Here is a 17,787-nt window from a genome sequence, read left to right as displayed (position 1 = left end):
TAAGCCTGGAGCAGACATCACAGGAAACTGCAAGGGAAGCAGAAATAGGATGATCATCATGATTCTTTTATTTTTTTTTAAGATTTTTATTTATTCATGAGAGACAGACAGACAGAGAGAGAGAGAGAGAGAGAGAGGCAGAGACACAGGCAGAGGGAGAAGCAGGCTCCACGCAGGGAGCCGAACATGGGACTCGATCCCAGGACCTCGGGATCACGACCTGAGCAGAAGGCAGATGCTCAACCACTGAGCCACCCCCGGGTGCCCCAATCATCACGATTCTTATTCACGGAGCCAATATTGAGTACTGAACATCTTTCAGGAGTCCTACGTCCTTGGCTGGCAACTCCACATTCTGATCTTAATGTATCTTTGGCAGTTTGAGTATTCTGAGCAAGAGGCGTGGTTTTCATGGGTGAGAAAACAGAGGTCTAGAGAGTTTAAGTGGCTGACACCCAACCAGCTTGCCACGCCCTGGGTCTGCAGCCCGGATCCCCCACCACCAGGCGTATTCATCAGCGGTGAGGGCAGATCCCAAGGTCAGCAGATATTAACTGGACTCTGCTTCAGACGAGTTCATGTGCTGTCCATGACCTGCTCTGGGTGGATAAACTAGTACAACCACTTAGGAAAAGCGGCAAAGGCTCTGCTCCTGACCTATGTCTGAGCATCAAAAGAAGAGTTCACAGAAATTTTATTCATAAAACTGGAAACAAGCCAACTGTCCATCAATGGAAACATGGGTGCAGAGACCACAGGATATTCCCTCAATGGAATAACCCACAGTGATGAAATGAATGAACCCCGACTGCAACCAACAGTATCTCCAGATCTCCCAGGCCCGCAGTTGATGGAAAGAAGCCAGACACAAAAGAGCACCACTATATGACTTCCATCTATACAAAAAGGCAAAATGAATCTCAGGGTAGGAGGCAGGAGAGTGGCCGAGATGGTGGATGGGACATATGCAGGGGCACACATGGGGGTGCTACCATGATTCCATGCCATGCATGGTCCAGGTGGTAATCACGTGGGTGGCCCAACAGGTGAAGTTCAAAGTACACTAACTGATTTCTGAATGTGCACATGTCTCAATATTTAAGTATATAGAGAAATATTCAAATTCATTCAACGTATTTCCAAAAAATGGTTTTGTAAGTAGTTCACATGAAGACCAGAGAAGTAGATTCACAAACGGACTGGTCTAGGGTACCAGGGTGGCTCAGCTGGTTAAGCATCTGCCTTTGGGTCAGGTCATGATCTCAGGGTCCTGGGATCGAGTCCTGCATTGGGCTCCCTGCTCAGTGGGGACTCTGCTCCTCCCTCTCCATCTGACCTCTCCCCCCACTTACGCTCTCTCTCTAGATCTCTCTCTCTCTCAAATAAATAAAATCTTAAAAAAAAAAAAACCCGACCAAACAGACATGCACACACCATCTGCTGTCCTCCCAAACCTCTGGTGGAGGCTCCAGCGTCACCAAGACCACATCCTTTCGCCCCAAGACATTTCCAGAATGGGATCAAGGAATTCCTTTGAGTCCCAAGCCTCCCCCTGTCCCTCAGTCCTCTTATCAGTGGCTGAGTCTCGAGGCTGATGGCGTAGGCCTGCCACCCGGAGCCTGCGGTGAGACGGCCTCATGACCAGAGAACACCCTCCCCGCCAGTTCTGCAGACTGTGCCATCAGTGGCACACGGGAGGAGACCTGCCCCTGCCTCTTCCCTTGCCTGGGCCTGCATGGCACAAACCACCCCCCCACCCCCCCACCCACCTGCTGGATCACCTAGGCCGATGAGGTACAGCCACCTCATTCCAGGCAACGGCAATGCAAGAACTATTTGTGAACTAAACACGTTTTGACAATTCCAGTTACATTTTAAATAATCGCACTAATGAAAGGACGCACAAGGCAACCTTTTGTAAAACGACTCACCCCTCCATAACCCGCCTGCTGTGGGATTCTCGCTCTTTGTATCTGGCTTTGTCTGAAACAAAGTAAAGCCCCTGTTGGCCAACTCTTGCCTACCTACGGTCCATTTTCCAAACACAACCAAAGTCAGCTTTTCAAAAGGTAAATCAGATCACACCACACTGCCAAAAACCCGCCCCCTCCTCTGCCCTCATAGTCACCACCACCTACTATTCCCACCTCCCCACAGCAGCCTCTCTGCATTGGGTCTCAGGGGCCAATACCACCCCCATCTGGCTACACTCTCACTCCTCACCTTGTGCAGGTTCCCTCATGGCCTTTTATCACCATCTGAAATGTGCTTACATGTTACCTTCCATACTAACGTCTACCTCCTTTACGGAAAAATTATCCCACGTGAGCAAGGACTTCGTCTGACTTGTGTGCCCAAGTCCCAGAACAGTGCCTGGCACACAGTAGGCAGCCTGTCACTACCTAGGTGAGGAAGGGAGGTGGGAAGGAGGGAGGGAAGGACGGTCAGGATGGAGGGGACAGAGGGAAGGAGGGAGGCCTCTAGGCAGGGAGGGCTGGCAGGAGATAGGTTGGAGGCAGGAAGGGAAGGGGGGAGAAGAATTCATTCGTGACTGGTGTTTTCCAGGTAAAACTAGGGACTTTAGAACAAGGAACGATGTAGAGAAGTGACAAGAGGACAGAGAAAAAAGAAGGCAGTACGTGTGCAAAGCCTTCATTTCAGAAGAATAATGGAAAGTGCCTGGTTTGGGTGGAGGAACATAGGGAGAGGGAGGAGTGGGGATGCGTGTTGCCCTGGAATCTCACTTACTTTGCCAGTTCAGAATGAGACTCAGTGAAAATGTCTCAAATCCTCGGAGTGGGGAAAGCAGAAGCTGCATTTTGGAGTTCCAAGAAAAAGTGGGGCCCAGACAGACTGTCTCTGTGCAGGAATGCAACATGATGGAATCAGGTGGGACGCCCAGACAAGGCACTCGGGACCTTTCGAGAAGGGTCAGGAAAAGATAACCAAGCATGGGGGCTCCCAGGGATCACAGTCAGTTGGCACGATCAACTTCAAAGATTTGCTTGTGTTTGGACCGGAGTCCACTGGTGGCCCCTTCCTCTTGCAGCCCGAGAAACCTCCCCTTGACCCTCGAAACACTTAAACTGCTCTCGAGAAGTTTCCGAGGAAAGTGCACTCTGCCAAAATCCTAAGGCAAAGGAAAGTCACATGAGAAATCCCCACCACTGGAAGCACACACAGCTCCAGGATGCACAGCCTGATATATATTTTGTGGGGGAGCCTCCCTCCGAGTAATCCGTAAAAGGTGTAGAAAAGGAGCTTAACAGGGCACCTGGGGGGCTCAGTCGGTGAAGCATCTGCCTTCAGCTCAGATCATGACCTCAGGGTCCCGAGATCGAGCCCCACATTGGGCTCCCTGCTCAGCAGGGAGTCTGCTTCTCCCTCTGCCCCTCACCCTCTCTCTCTCTCTCTCTCTCTCTCTCTCTCTCTCGCTCTCAAATAAACAAAATCTTTAAAAAAAGAACTGGGGGCGGGGGGGATTCACAACCCAGGATGTCTCCCAGCCAGACTAGAGAGATGACCCAGGGATCTCCAGATTGCCTGTCAGAAATAAATGCAAAAAAAGAAAAAAAAGAAAGAAATGCAAAATCGACTGAGAAGTCTGACTCCCACATCCACAAAGCCAACTGTGGAATCCGAGAATGTTCCATCGGAGGGGTCTGAAATCTCAGCAAATCAGGAGACCAAAGTGCACACAGCTCTTCTGGTGGCTACAGCAGTGGTGCTGTTTGGAGCTTACACTGTGCACAGCTGGCCCCCCTGGGTGGTCCTGGGTTGTGCAGAGCCTTGGAGACGCTGCCGGTCAAGTCCTGAACATCTAACCAGCAGCCACCTTGCTGCCTTTTGGAAGCCACACAGGCAGACATTATTCTCTTGCCTTGTCCTACTCTGGCCCCCCCGTGAAGCCACAGAACTCAGAAGCGTGAATACAGCCATATGGGGATGGGGGCAGCACTGGGCTTCTAAACTCTGTAATTCCCTCAGTGTTATTTCCCCAGAAGGCTGGGGAACAGGGGTTCCAGGCCTGCCGTGTTGTACCACTCCGGGGACTCCATTCACAGACGGTATAATAAAATGCAGTGTGAATGGCACCCCTCGAGTTGCACACTGTCTTGTGTGTGACTAATTCAAGGAAGTGCTACATCCCTCATTTTACAGATTGACACTGTCCACAAGTACAGTAAAGGCTCTGAGAAGTCCCACAGTAAATGGGTTTTTTAAAAACTTTTTTTTTTAAGCTCTGGAACCCTCACTTCAGAGAATATGTCCTAAAATCCCATGGGATTGGACTTGTGCACAAAGTACTGAAAAACAGGCCCCATCAGGAGAAGCAATTTCACCGCACTCAGTTCTCTGAGACATCCTCAGAGCCGACTCATGTTACCGACCTGCCAAGAGCTCACTTTCACCATGACTTTGAACTGGCCTGTGTTCAGAAAGGCATTTAGGAGGCCCTATGGGGTCTCTATCCTCAGCTGCTTTGTCCCTAACCCAGGCTTCTGTGAAAACAGGAAGCACCTTTGCGGGCCTGGAGCCATGACGGACCTGGAAGGTGAGTCACGACCACCTGTATACTGATGGATCCCTAAGGGCCAGGGCACTGACTAACTCACCATCTCTAATAGAGACCCTCACCATTTGTCTTTCATGTGGAACGACAGACAGGTGGGGGGCGAGGGGGGCACATTTCTCACTCTGGGAGACTAAACCACCAGACACAGAGCCAGCTGGGGAAAGGCACCTGTGCCTGCTCAGGCATCATTTATTTATAAAGCACCTCATCCCTGATACATCCCCTGAGCACGAGCGTGGTGGAGAGAGGTCTGGTTACAGCCACGTTTCATTCACCTGCTCGCATTAGGCATTCCGCGTGAAATGGAGTTCCTACAAGACAGCCCCCTTTCAAATCAGCACCAAAATGTTATCTTAGCCATTTGGAAGTGTGGGTTGTCCAAGGACGGATTGCCTATGGTCTCCCTTTTATTTTTTATTTTTTTAAAGATTTTATTTATTTACTCACAAGAGACACAGAGACACACAGAGAGAGAGAGGCAGAGACACAGGCAGAGGGAGAAGCAGGCTCCATGCAGGGAGCCTGATGAGGGATTCGATCCCGGGTCTCCAGGATCAGGCCCTGGACTGAAGGGGGCACTAAACCGCTGAGCCACCCGGGCTGCCCATGGTCTCCCTTTTAAAACCCAAGTACAGTGCCCTACCTCGACTTGTGTTTGAATATTCAGGATGAGACAGATCAATTATTCACACGGCAATACCCTGAGGTCAGCCTTGCAAGGGCAGTTTGACCCTATACCAAGTCACCCTAGACATCTTTGCTTGATGGGGCTTGGGTGTGTGACCAATAGTTGCACTAGAGAGAGGATGTACAAACTACTAGAAGTCCCGGAACCCCCCATCACCCAGATCGTCAAAACTCTCCACCGAGTCAAAGTCAACAGTCTGAGAAGTGCCCGAGGATTCCTGCCACTGAAGGGTCTGATTCTTAGTATCTGGTTTCTAGGATAACTGTTGTGGCCATTTTGAAGCTTTCTGCCTTCCTTTCCTATTACCTGGCTGGGTTCCTGAGAGTAAATTTCCCTAAATAATTGAGGTTTTGGGGTCTATCAGATGCTGCCGCCTGCAAAATGCAAAGCTGGAGCTGTGGATGGCAGCCAGTGGTGTAGGTTTTCCTTCTACTAAGGAGCTCACACCACCTGTTTTCTTTTCTCTGGAGCCCCTGCGGGTGGGGGGCGGGGAGATGCTGGTGGGGGGGATCGCTCTGCCTGCCGCCCTCTCTGTCCATCAGCCGCACCTGGCTGATCCCAGGTGAGTCCTCTAGCACAATGGGCCCCTCCTCCCTGAGATCACAGACCACTGTCACAGACACAGCCACTCCGCCAAGACTACCTTCCAGCTGGCACCCCGCCCCCGCTACCCCCAATGTCCTCCCCCAAACTCAGGCACCTACAGACTCACACAAAGCTGCCCTGAGTCTTTTGCTCCGGCCCAACCACCCCAGCAACCGGGCTCACCACAACGGAAGCCCGCTGTTTCCCTCCCGTCAATGCGCCTCTCTGTTCCACTGGCACATGGCACAGAGATGCCCGGAGCCTGCCTGCAAGCCCCCCATTCATGCTCCACTTTCCAGCGGACTCGCTCCTTCCCTTTCTCTGCTCCCCTCCCCCAAATACACAAAAGAGGGCTATGAAGCAGGACTTTTTTTTTTTCTCTCTCTCTCTCTCTCTCTTTCTCTCTACGGGAATAAAAGGTTTGCCTTCCTTCCTTTCTGTTTGTCTATTCTTGGTCTAAACTTGGCAACGCAAAGAGAGTGGAAGCGGTTAAACTGCCCCAGTTCATGACCCAGGGAGCCCTCCTTTGGCCAGAACTGCCCTCATTTGCTCTTTCTGTTGCAGTGGTTATGGCGAAACCTCTTAAACTCTCAGCAGCCACCCCCAAGGTCCTGCTGGGAGAGGACTCGTGCACACAGAGTTGAGTGAGGCAGTAAGGGTTATCTCAGTCAACCCCTTTACATTAAGAGGGAGACTCGGAGGCCCAAAGCAGGGGGCAGGTGGATGGATACCCAGGCCACAGCGTGAACTTACTGGGTGGGGGGAGGATACTTTGGGGGCCCTGTCCTTATGGGCAACAAGAAAAAACAAGCATCTTACCGTCATCCAAGTAGGTCTGGTCCAAGTTCTGCTCCTGTTTAATTGTCACTCCTGCAGGTAATACTTCCTTTTGGTCACTGACCGGGGGTCCGTTTTTGGCGGCTCTTTGGCTGGTGGCGTTCTGCTGCTGGATGACCGTGGGGTAGGACCCCGGGCTCAGCCTCTGACCTTGACTCACGGGAGGTGGGCCGGGCCTGGCGGTGCCGGGCGCGAAATTCTCGCAGTACATGATGTGCTGGAACTCCTGGTGGCTGCCGCAGCGCAGCGGCTGGTTGGTGGGCGAGTAGTGGATCACCGGCGAGGCCTGCTGGTTGGTGGGAGACGAGTGCAGCAGGGTGGAACCCTGGCCCTGGGAGCCAGCGTGCACCAGCACCGAGCGGTGGGCGTCCGCCAGGGACAGGGGGGTGGCCATGAGGGCCGGCTGCTGGTAGCCCAGCAGGCTGGGGCTCAGGCTCTTGCTCCGCTGGTAGAGGACGGCCGCCGGGTTCTGCTGCTGGTAGCGGGCATCAGGGGACGAGAGCCCCGAGCGGAACTGCTGGCAGGGCGCCATGGTGGCCACGAGGCAGGAGGGGGACTCTGCCACCATCGGGTGCTGTGGGTAGTAAGGCTGGCTCCCCAGGCCCCCGTGGGCAGGGCTGCAGATCAAGGTGGGGTCGTATTCATCAGTGGGCTCCGTCTTGATGGCTGGGACTGGGAGAGAGAGAAGCACACGGGGTGCACCCTTCTTAGTGAGCCACAGGTGCACACAGAGGATCCGAGCACTGGGGCCGGGAACGTGGCCTTGGGAGTCCAAGTAGGTGGGATCAGAGCCCCAGGCTCTGTCACTTATTAGCCTTGGACAAGAGCCTCCCTGTGTAATTGTCTTACGTAGAAATTTTACCCTGGATGATGACCACGAATGGTGGGTCTTTCCAATAGTGGAAAGATGGCTGGTAGGTCTGTCTCAGCCCCGGGATGTTCGCAGGCTTTTCCCAGGGGCAGAGCTTGGACAGGAAGGCTTGACTGAAATTATACCCCCTCCTCCTCCTGCCCTAGCACTTCAGTCCCTGTTCTCTGCCTGCTGTCCCTGGTAATGTTTACCACGCCCTGAAATATTCTGGATGTTTCATGTGCTTACTTATTATCTGCTAGACTGTCGGATGCTCAAAGGGAGGATTTTTTGCATCTGTTTTGTCCCATGCTGTGTCCATAAGCACCTAAAACAGTGCCTGGCACTCAAGTGGCACTCAGATGTTTTCAGGAAATAGGAATGACCGAATGGTGGTGGATCCATCTCAGTTTTGTAGTATTCTGGGGGCAGTGAGACCTGCTGGCCTAGGCTTCAGTTTCCCCATCTGTTACCTGGCAGTAACAAGCACACCCCTGGGCCCCATGGGGTTGTTGGAAAGATGAAATGAGATGAGTGGAAAGAATTTAGCACAGTGACTGGCATACAGTAAGTGCTCAATGCTTGCTGTTATTATTACTAGCTTTCCACCATCAGCACTGGTGCCGTTGCAGCTTCTCTCTCCACCTAGGACGGTCTCCAGAACTTGTACTCCTCCAGCATCCCTTCCTAAAGCATTGCCAGTCCCAGGAGCTGAAGAACCAGTTTCCCCACTGGAGTGAATGTGGTGGGTACAGGATGGTAACCACGTTTGGGAACCATCAGGCATCAGGAAGTAGAGACAGCAAGGAGGTTCAGCCACTAGAGCTAAAGACTGATTGGACACCAACCAGCGATTGTTTCTCAAATTGTCCTTTAAAGACCATCATTGCAGTCCCTGGCCGACCTGGAAGACTGAATTCCCGCTCAGGCATGCAGGTGCCAATGCCAAGCCCAGGGAGGCCTCCTGACCACAAACACGAGGTGAGAGTGCCATAGAACACAGGGAAAACCTCTATGTTAAACAGGATCATTGAGGACGCCTGGGTAGCTCAATGACTGAGCGTCTGCCTTTGGCTCAGGTCGTGATCCCGGGGTCCTGGGATCGAGTTCTGCATCAGGCTCCCCACAGGGAGCCTGCTTCTCCCCCTGCCTGTGTCTCTGCCTCTCTCTCTGTGTCTCTCATGAATAAATAAATAAAATCTTTAAAAAAAAAAAAAAGGATCATTGAGCATTGAGCTTTAGTCTAGAACCTTCTCAGAGATTCTCCTCTACACAGTTTTGGGTTCCTGCAAGCCCCTGCCACTAACGGCATGTCATGTCAGCCCTGGGATCAAGGTACAATGGCCAGAGAGACCAAGCAAATCTATGGACACACTCCACCAAAGCCAAAGCCCATCAAGCCTGGGCTGCCAGGATGGTCCCCTTGGTCTCATGCTGCCGGCAGCGCAGAGGCTCCACGCGACACTGTCACAGGATGGAAATTACACCTGGGTGATAGTCTTGGATTATAGGTTTCCACTCCTGGAAAGGTGGCTAGCAGGCCTGTGTCAGCCTTGGGAAGCTTGTAGGCCATCTCTGCAGCCCCAGTGATAATCTGACATCTCAATATTACCTGCTCTCTGAATCACCTTTGATCAATTTATATTTTATCATAATCCCCCGTTTGAACACGAGCTCCAATGAAGATAGGGATTTTTTAGGTTTTGTTCACTACTGTTATCTCCAAGCCAAGAACAGTGCCTCAGATATGGCACTCAGAGATTTTCTGAACGAATGAATGCATGCAAAATGGCCCCTGACACTCTTTTTCCAACTGTAGTCCTTTGTGGGAATGAGACCTCCTGGCCGGGCTACCTACCCAGGAATTCCTCTGGGGCACAGGGTGACCACCCTCTGTGGGGTCCACTAAAGATTCTGCAGGTTTCAGGGCATGTTCATTCACCAAATCATGAGCAAATCTAAGACATGGACAGGAGTCATCAGCTTTGCAACCTTCTGTTGAGCAAATCCACATGTGCCTCCCTCCTACTCTGCCCTCCCAAAGGAAATTATTAACAATAATAGCTAATATCATCCATATCTGCTTACTGTGCACTGTGCTAAGCACTTTACATGCATTTGGCTTCTCTAAGTCTTATAAGGAAGGTGCCATCTGGCAGATGAGACAATGGAGGCTCAGAAAGGGTGAGTCACCTGCCCAAGGTCACCCAGCTGGAAGCCAACCTCATGTGTCCTCACCACATGCCTGTGCTGCCTCTCAACACCAAAGGGGCCTTCAGAGAAGATTCCTTACCTGGGTGGTAGGTAAAGTGCTGAGGTTGACTTCGTTTTCTTTTCCCATTGATGACATAGAAGTTCACCTTCACCGATGCACGGATGTGCTTGTTTCGATACTCAGGGATCTCAACAAAAAGCATGTTCTGGAAGGAAGGAGCTATTATCAACTTCACTGCACAATGCCTACCTTCCTACGCAAGGCACATCAAGCCAGCTCAACTAAAAGGAGTCAAGACACATCCTGTACGCTTACAGGTGAAATTCTCTCTAAGGGGAACTTGACCTTCCAGCTGCAGCAAAGAAAGGATTACCACTTACTCTACCAAAGTATATTATGATGCCACAATTACAAATTAGAGGGCCGGGTGCTCGATAAATGTTCGATGGATTTGTCGATTTAATACCTACTGAGTGCCTATTTGGTCCAAAGCACTGAGACTTTGATGAAGGAGGGGGAAAAAAAAAGAAGGAAAGAGAGCACAAGGGAGATGGGAAGGAAACAAGACAGGGCGCTCGGTCATCTCGTCCGTGTGCTTACTGGCTGGCTCTTGTCTTTATCCACCGTGGCTTCCATCTCCCAAATTTGTTGCCCATCTGGAAAAATTAAAAAGGGACACACTTTGAGGCAACTGTGAGAAACCAAGGATTTAAGACCCAAACTCACCAACTTATATTTATCTTGGTTTATGCATATGTCATCCAAGCAAGGTGTACATGTGCGCTTGTGTTACGCATGCCTATTTGAACACACATGTATTTTTATTTACACATATTTCTTTTTCCACAGGGAGTGCATGTTGACAATAGAAAGCTGGGTACCCATAGGTAATGAGGGAAAGAAGAGAACAAAAATTGCCCATCACCCCACTGCTGTTATGTTTGATGTCTATTATATCTTTCTTAAAAAAAAAAAAGCAGTATTGTTACACATTATACATAACTCTATGCTTTGTTCAACCAAAGACTAGTTCCAAAATGTCCTGCACATGCCAAGACAGTCAGAGGGGCCCTATTATGGATCACTGGCTGCCCCATATGTGGCTTCTTGATTGTCTGGGAACACAGGTGGCTCACATATTCTGCTCTAAGAGCCTTAAATGATGTCCCAGCTTATGAGTCCCTGGAGATGGTGGAAGCGTAGGAGCCCACCCCTCACCTTTCAGGCAACAGCTTGGATTTCGCATGACTCATTACAATAATCGATGAGAGGTTTTGCTCAGGAGTGAACTCTCCTTCCCTGGAGAAGAGCACTAATTCCTCAGTTTGGGGCCAACGAGTTGGGCCAAACAAAACTCTGCATCTGCAAATAACAGATTTCTTTTTCTGACCACCTACATTGGCCATTGGGCAGTTTTCGGCTGAAACAAATCATTTCCACAAGTGTTTCCAGGGTGTTTTGTGGAACGCTGGCTCCGAAGAATATTAAATGGGTTTATGAGGATAGGGAAACAAATTCTAAAGCTAATAAGCGTTTGGAAAATGCTGAGTCAATGTCAAATGGGTTTCTTTACTGCAGGACTTCTCAGAGCCTTTAATCTGCTCACATGCAGTGTAACTCTCTGAGGTGGGCTGAGGTAAATACCATGTCCCAATATTTGGCCACACAACCCTCCCTCTCCCCTGTTTTAAGCACAACAAGTAACATCTTCCATGATAGTTTAGATTTGAATCCACATAGTCTTGGCTCTTAAGGTTCACCCAAAGAAATCTGGTTTCCAAGCATTAGTTGGACTTCCTAGTATAGAATATATTTCCGCAACTAATAATGAATAAAGTGATTGCTACCAAAGCTGAAGCAATGTAGAGGATCTTAGCAACAAAGGCAAGGAGCTAGCTGGAGCCCTCAGTAATGAGGACGTCTCCAAGCCTTGGCCTTAGAGTTCTACTGGACTCCTGAAGTGATTAAGGGAGACATGGACTTATGTCAAAAGAAAAGAGAGTAAGTGTGGTCCATGTACCAACTCTCACCATGATGGGAGGGACCAAGGCAGAGTCACCACCATCTCCTCAAAACCCGACACTGCAGGTGCCTACTAAACATCTCATGTCTGAGCACGCCAAAGTATCAGCAGCTCCAAGGGCCAACGTCAGCCATGCTCAAAAGAAGGCAAGAAAGGATGGTGGGTGGACATCAAGGAATTTGAAGTTAGGGGGGGCTGGGTGGCTCAGTGGTTGAGCATCTGCCTTTGGCTCAGGGCATGATCCTGGGGTCCTGGGATCGAGTCCCGCACCGGGCTCCCCCTGCAGGGAGCCTGCTTCTCCCTCTGCCTTTGTCTCTGCCTCTCTCTCTCTGTGTCTCTCATGAATAAATAATTTTTTTTTTTTTAAGGAATTTGAAGTTAGGTCACCAAGACTGGGTACTTTCCAGGTGAAAAGCCCTGGACAGAACTAGTCAGAAAAAATCCTCACCCCTTTATGAAAAGTCAAAACTCATCCACAGAGACGTGTGCCCGTCTTTCAGGTGGTGGTTCGAGTGAGGCATGGGTTCATGTCGTAAAGTGCATTCTTACTCACTAACTACAACGCGAGCTCGAAGTCAGGAGATCAAATAACAAATTAATCGAGGAAACAGACAATAACGTGTTGATGTCTGGTGTGCCACCTCCTCCCTGGCCTCTCATTGGCTGAACTGAGCTCTGTCATCAGTAATATCTTGGCTGCTTCAGCTCGGCTCATTTCCCTGGAGACTCTGACCCACTTTGAAAAGAAAGCACAGTTTTCCGGAGTCTCATCATTGGGAGGAAAGGGAGAAGTAGCTGGGAAATAGCATCAGGACCTATTAAGCTGGGTCCATCGTCTCCATCCCCAGCTCTCTTCCTGACTCATACCAGCAAGTGAGAGGCAAAGCACAAAGTGGCACTCTGATGTCCCCAGAAAGAGGATTCTCACGGGGTCTCTTCTCCTGGTCCAGGGACCCAAGAGAAATGAGAGGTGGCCTTTCTCCTTAAAATTCACTTTTTTTCCAATCTCCTGTGGGCGTACATAATAAGTAAGATTCTACCCACGAAGAGCCACAGAATTCCAGGGCCCAGGTGCTTGGGACTACTTTTAGGAATTAGCCATCCCGACACCATCAGATGGGGAAACTGAGGCCCAGAGAAAGAACCATGGTTTGTCCAATGGCAGGAAGCAAACAGTCACGAAATCCCAGTCCTTACACAATAACTGGCACAGTCCAATAACAAAAGAGATGCTTTTGAGGAGAAAAGCTCAAGGTCATTAAGCAGAGACAGGAAGACCAGCTTCCTGGGAGGCTCAGGGAAAGTTCTCCGCAGGTAAGATCTTTCCAGGGCCACATCCACCACAAAGGTTCATGTGCATCTTCTCAAAGGCTCCCCTGCTCCCCCTGTGACAGCAGATAGCCTCTGAGCAAGCACAGAGGCCTTGAAGACCCCACCCACCCTGTCCTGGCCTCCATGGGCCCCATTTTCACGACCTCACCCCTAGGAGGAATAACAGCTATTGCTTCTGAGCACCGTCAGTATGGGCTGATCTGATCCAACAATCCTATACCGCAGGTCTGATCATCACCTCCGTTTGGTAGGTGAGGACACTCAGGCACTGGCCCGAGGACGGGGAGCCAGATTTGAACGCAGGCAGCTGGCCCGGTTCTCCTTATCCCGCCCACGTGATGTGCTTTCTGGATCCCTGTGCAGCTCCTCCACCAAGTGAAGGAAGGACACTGGGCAGGCACTCCAGGCAGCGCATCCTTCACCCCTGAGCTGCAGCCTCTCCCGGGGAAGCCAAGCCACGGTGCCCATGGCACCCCGGGCAACCCCACCATCACCTCTCTCTCCTAAAAAGTGTGCATTTGCCTCCTCCACTGTCCTCAAAGGCCATGTTTCCCTTATTCCATACCCTAGTGCTCAACCATTTGTCAGCACAATCAGAATTAAGATGGTTGCAATAGGGATCCCTGGGTGGCGCAGCGGTTTGGCGCCTGTCTTTGGCCCAGGGCGCAATCCTGGAGACCCGGGATCGAGTCCCACATCGGGCTCCCGGTGCATGGAGCCTGCTTCTCCCTCTGCCTGTGTCTCTGCCTCTCTCTCTCTGTGTGTGTGACTATCATGAATAAATAAAAATTAAAAAAAAAAAAAAAGATGGTTGCAATAGTCACAACCTAGGTATTTTCTGGGGCAGACGCTTCTTCAGAGGAGACAGAGGTCCATGGACAGACAAATGCATCAACCGAAATGTGGTCTATTCGCACATACAGTGGAACAGCCTCCAGCCTCCAAAAGGAAGCAAATTTGGACGCACGATCCAACACGGATGGACCTTGAACACGTGATGCTGAGTGAAACAGGCTCGATGCAGGACAGTATTACCTAAACCCCCTTACAAGAGGGACACAGAGCAGGCAAATGCACAGACACAGAAAGAAGAACGCAGGTTATCAGAGGCCAACGGGGAGGGGTGGGAGAGGGGAGACTGTTTAATGCGGACAGAGCTTCTGTTTCAAAAAATGAAAATGTCCTGAAAACCGACAGCGGCGACAATGGTGGACCAATACCGTGAGTGATTTAATGGCACTGAATGGTACACTGGCAAATGGTTACAATGACCACTATTGTAATATGCACAGCTTACAATTTTTTTCAAAAGCCACTGGCCCCACCCTTGAGACCAGGCCTGTTTTATGGCCTGTAAGGTAGCTCAGACGTTTTTTTCATTAGCTGCTGCCATTTCAAAATGAGGTTTCACCAAGAAAATGCAGATTTTTGAGACACGTGGGTGGCTCAGTGGTTGAGTGTCTGCCTTTGGTTCAGAGCGTGATCCCGGGGTCACACAACTAGTCCCGCATCAGGCTCCCCGCAGGGACCCTGCTTCTCCCTCTGCCTGTGTCTCTGCCCCCCGCCCCCCGTCTCTCATGAATAAATAAATAAAATTAAAAAAAAAAAAGTATCAGAACCACATGCCCAGGAGGGACATGTGTCCACAGGGCCCTCCCCAGGTTGGGCTACACAGGGATGTCCCTCTACAGCCGCTCACTTAAAAACTCTCCCTCCTTGCTGCCCCCTTTCTCTGGGCTCCAAGCAGAACAAACAGGACCCCCACCAGGTAGGGCTTCTGGAGGCCTCTGAAGGAAGACCGTGGCGTGGCTCAAGGCCTCACCCCACTGCTGGAGCCCCAGACAGTAGGTCGGGAAGAAAAAACTCTGCCCAGTGTTCTCTGTCGGGTCTTCAACTACACGGGCTACTGTAACCCAAGCCGGCTCGGGCATGTTCCGTGGCCAGAACAGAGTTCCCCTCCGTGGCACCACAGCGCTGTCTGCTTTGTTCCTGCGAACCCCAAACTCCAGAGGAGACAGACCCAGCTTGGAATCCCTGTATTTCAAGTGAAATCTCATTTTGAAATGGCCACACCTAATTAAAAACACCTCTCAGCCACCCTACAGGCCACAGGCCCAATTAGCTGTGTGCACTTGGATAAGACACTTTACCTCTCTCTGCCTCTGATCCAAAATATGGGGACAATCACAGGACCCATACCTCACAGGTTCGTTGCCAGACAGACACGTGGCACAGGATAAATGTGGAGCAGATGTTCGTGTGCATCATTATTATGGCTCATGGCAACATAGCATTTAAATACTGTCTTATCATTTTTTGCATTTATTCCACAATGTGTCATGATTGGGGAACAAAAAAACCACAAGCATATTTTAATCAGAAAATAATACACATTTCTCTGCTTATAATTATGAATTATAAATATTCTTGCCTACGGGCACAAGTAGAGGGAATTCACAAAGGGACAGTGTCTGTCATAGGAGGCAGGTATAGATGGTGCCGGACTTTTTTCCTTTCAAATGGGTCTTCCCACCATTATCCCAACTTTTAGAAAGAGACAGAAAGCTCACAAGAATGAAAAATCAAAACCTAAACCATGAGGCTCAGTTGGCTCAGTTAGTTAAGTGTCCGACTCTTGGTTTCAGCTCAGGTCTTGATCTCAGGGTTGTGAGGTCGAGCCCCACATCAGGCTCTGCACACAGCGGGGAGTCTGCTTAGGATTCTCTCTCTCTCTCTCTCTCTCTCTCTCCCTCTGTCCCTCCCTGCTTTGTGCACATGCTCGCTCGCTCTCTCTCCCTCTCAAATAAATAAATAATTCGTTAAAAAACAAAAAAGAAAAAAACACCTAAATCATGAGCCAAACCCAGGGGCCCAGCTTCTTCCGTTTTGTCTTTAAGCACCAGAAGCCCAGAGGGCAGCTTCAGGACTCCAGCCTGGTTGTGCATCTCCAGTGCAGTCTGCACTGAGCTCCAAGAGACAAGTCCCCAAAGAGAACTGAAAGCTGACACTGCCGTCCTCAATTTTAGGTAGCACATGGAAGGCACACTCAAGGGAAATGATCTCTACGGGAAGTGCATGGTTTGCAAAATACCTCAAGACCATTTCCCTGGGCTCATCTTCCCTTCCCCCACCCTGCATCCTGCAGAGCATGAGTCCTGGGGTTTCATCAAGAGAACACCCTAATCCCATCCTCTGAATTGAGCTTCCAGGAGTCAGAGGAACTCTCCATAAACGCTGGCAGGGCGCTCTCTGCCTGAACTCACTCCCTCCAGGTTCAAGCTCAACCAATGCCATTCACTTGCTGTGTGGCCTTTGAGTGGCAGCTTAACCCCTCTGTGCCTTAGTTTCCTCCTAAGCAAAATGGTCAAGTTCATTTACTGACTTCAAAGAGTTGGCCAACATTCAAATAGATTATAGGTAAAATGCTTATTAGCAAAATGCTCAGCCCACGGTGAGTACTGCTGTAATTCTCCTTCAAGAATTTGGTGTCCCATTGGTCTGACTCTGGGGAGGAAGAACTTGCTGGTCATCTTGACCCAAGTGTTCCAGTGGGTGTTCCAGTTCCTTGTTTCACTGCATTATATTACGTCTCTCATGGTGAATAGATAAAACGGCCACAGAAAGTTTTCGTGGATAGGGGGCTGAAGTAATTACAGGCCCTCTGTCCCTGGTATAGAATATCAGGTAGATGAGCTCTGAGAACACTGGGCAGCACTTAGAATTAGCGTGATCCGATTCTCTGCCCTGGAAACGTGTCCCTGTTACATTAAAGAGCAGGAACTGGTAAGTACCACAGCCCCATATGTGTGGTACAAGCTCTGAGAACACACACCTCACACTGTCCACATGGCTACACCCCCGTGGCCAGAGCGGATGGACCCAGCCCAGACACGCACCTCTTCTGTAACACCATTCAGGAAACTGGGTGGAAATACATTGCATGCATATTTTTTAAAATATTTGTTCATTTTAGAGAGAGAGAAAGAGAGTGCAGGGTGTAGGGGCAGAGCAAGTCTCAAGCAGACTCTGAGCCGAGTTCAGAGCCCGAGGTGGGGCTCGATCTCACTACCCTGAGATCACGACCTGAGCCAAGACAAAGAGCTGGACACTTAATTGACCGCGCCACCCAGGTGCTCCATAGGTGCATTTTTAGTGTTGTTGTTGTTGGTTTTTTTTTTTTTTAAGAGAAATCTTTTCTCTTAAGGTAAAAGTATATTGCAAGTGCCTGTCTCCCGGGAACCCTCTGGGGCCACGGTCTCTGACAGAAGCCAAGCATGGACCACCAACACTGACCAAGCTCCTACCGCACAGCAGGCCCCGTGCAGGTCGCTGGGACCATGGTACAAGCCACACACGCCTTCCTGCTCTCGGCAGGCTCACCATTGCTCACAAGTGAGGACTCAGGCTTCTTCATGTCTCCTGGGCTGGAGACTCTGTCTCCCTCATCTCCCTCCGGCCACACCGGCCTTCCCCATTCCCCCCAACAACCACACTTGCTCCTCTGCAGACGTCACTGAGACCCGTGCCTTCCCAGACCTCCAGCTCTGCTTGGGGACGTCCTCCTTGACTTGTCCCCCATCACCTTCCATCCTCTGGCCTCATCTTCTTGGCCTAATGGTTTTCTGTCTCCCTCTGCTGCTGGACTGTGGGCTTCCCGAGACCAGTGCCATGCACCTGCCTG

At 50.4% G+C, this 17,787-nt stretch overlaps 1 protein-coding gene across 7 annotated transcripts in view; it reads right to left on the bottom strand.

Moving 5' to 3' along the window:
* NFATC2 (nuclear factor of activated T cells 2) overlaps nucleotides 1-17,787 on the bottom strand; it is a 161,552-nt gene that overhangs the window by 36,339 nt on the left and 107,426 nt on the right. For all 7 annotated transcript variants that reach the window (XM_041733059.1, XM_041733060.1, XM_041733056.1 and 4 more), the window contains exons 7-9: nucleotides 10,352-10,407; nucleotides 9,830-9,956; nucleotides 6,669-7,358 (exon numbers count right to left, since the gene is read on the bottom strand). In XM_041733059.1, the coding sequence (XP_041588993.1) occupies nucleotides 6,669-7,358; nucleotides 9,830-9,956; nucleotides 10,352-10,407 (873 nt within the window). The remainder of the gene's footprint in view (nucleotides 1-6,668; nucleotides 7,359-9,829; nucleotides 9,957-10,351; nucleotides 10,408-17,787) is intronic.

The sequence above is a fragment of the Vulpes lagopus genome, chromosome 18 (assembly GCF_018345385.1).
Source record: "Vulpes lagopus strain Blue_001 chromosome 18, ASM1834538v1, whole genome shotgun sequence".
NCBI classification, from domain to species: domain Eukaryota; kingdom Metazoa; phylum Chordata; class Mammalia; order Carnivora; family Canidae; genus Vulpes; species Vulpes lagopus.
This window is presented reverse-complemented; position numbering and strand designations above follow the sequence as displayed.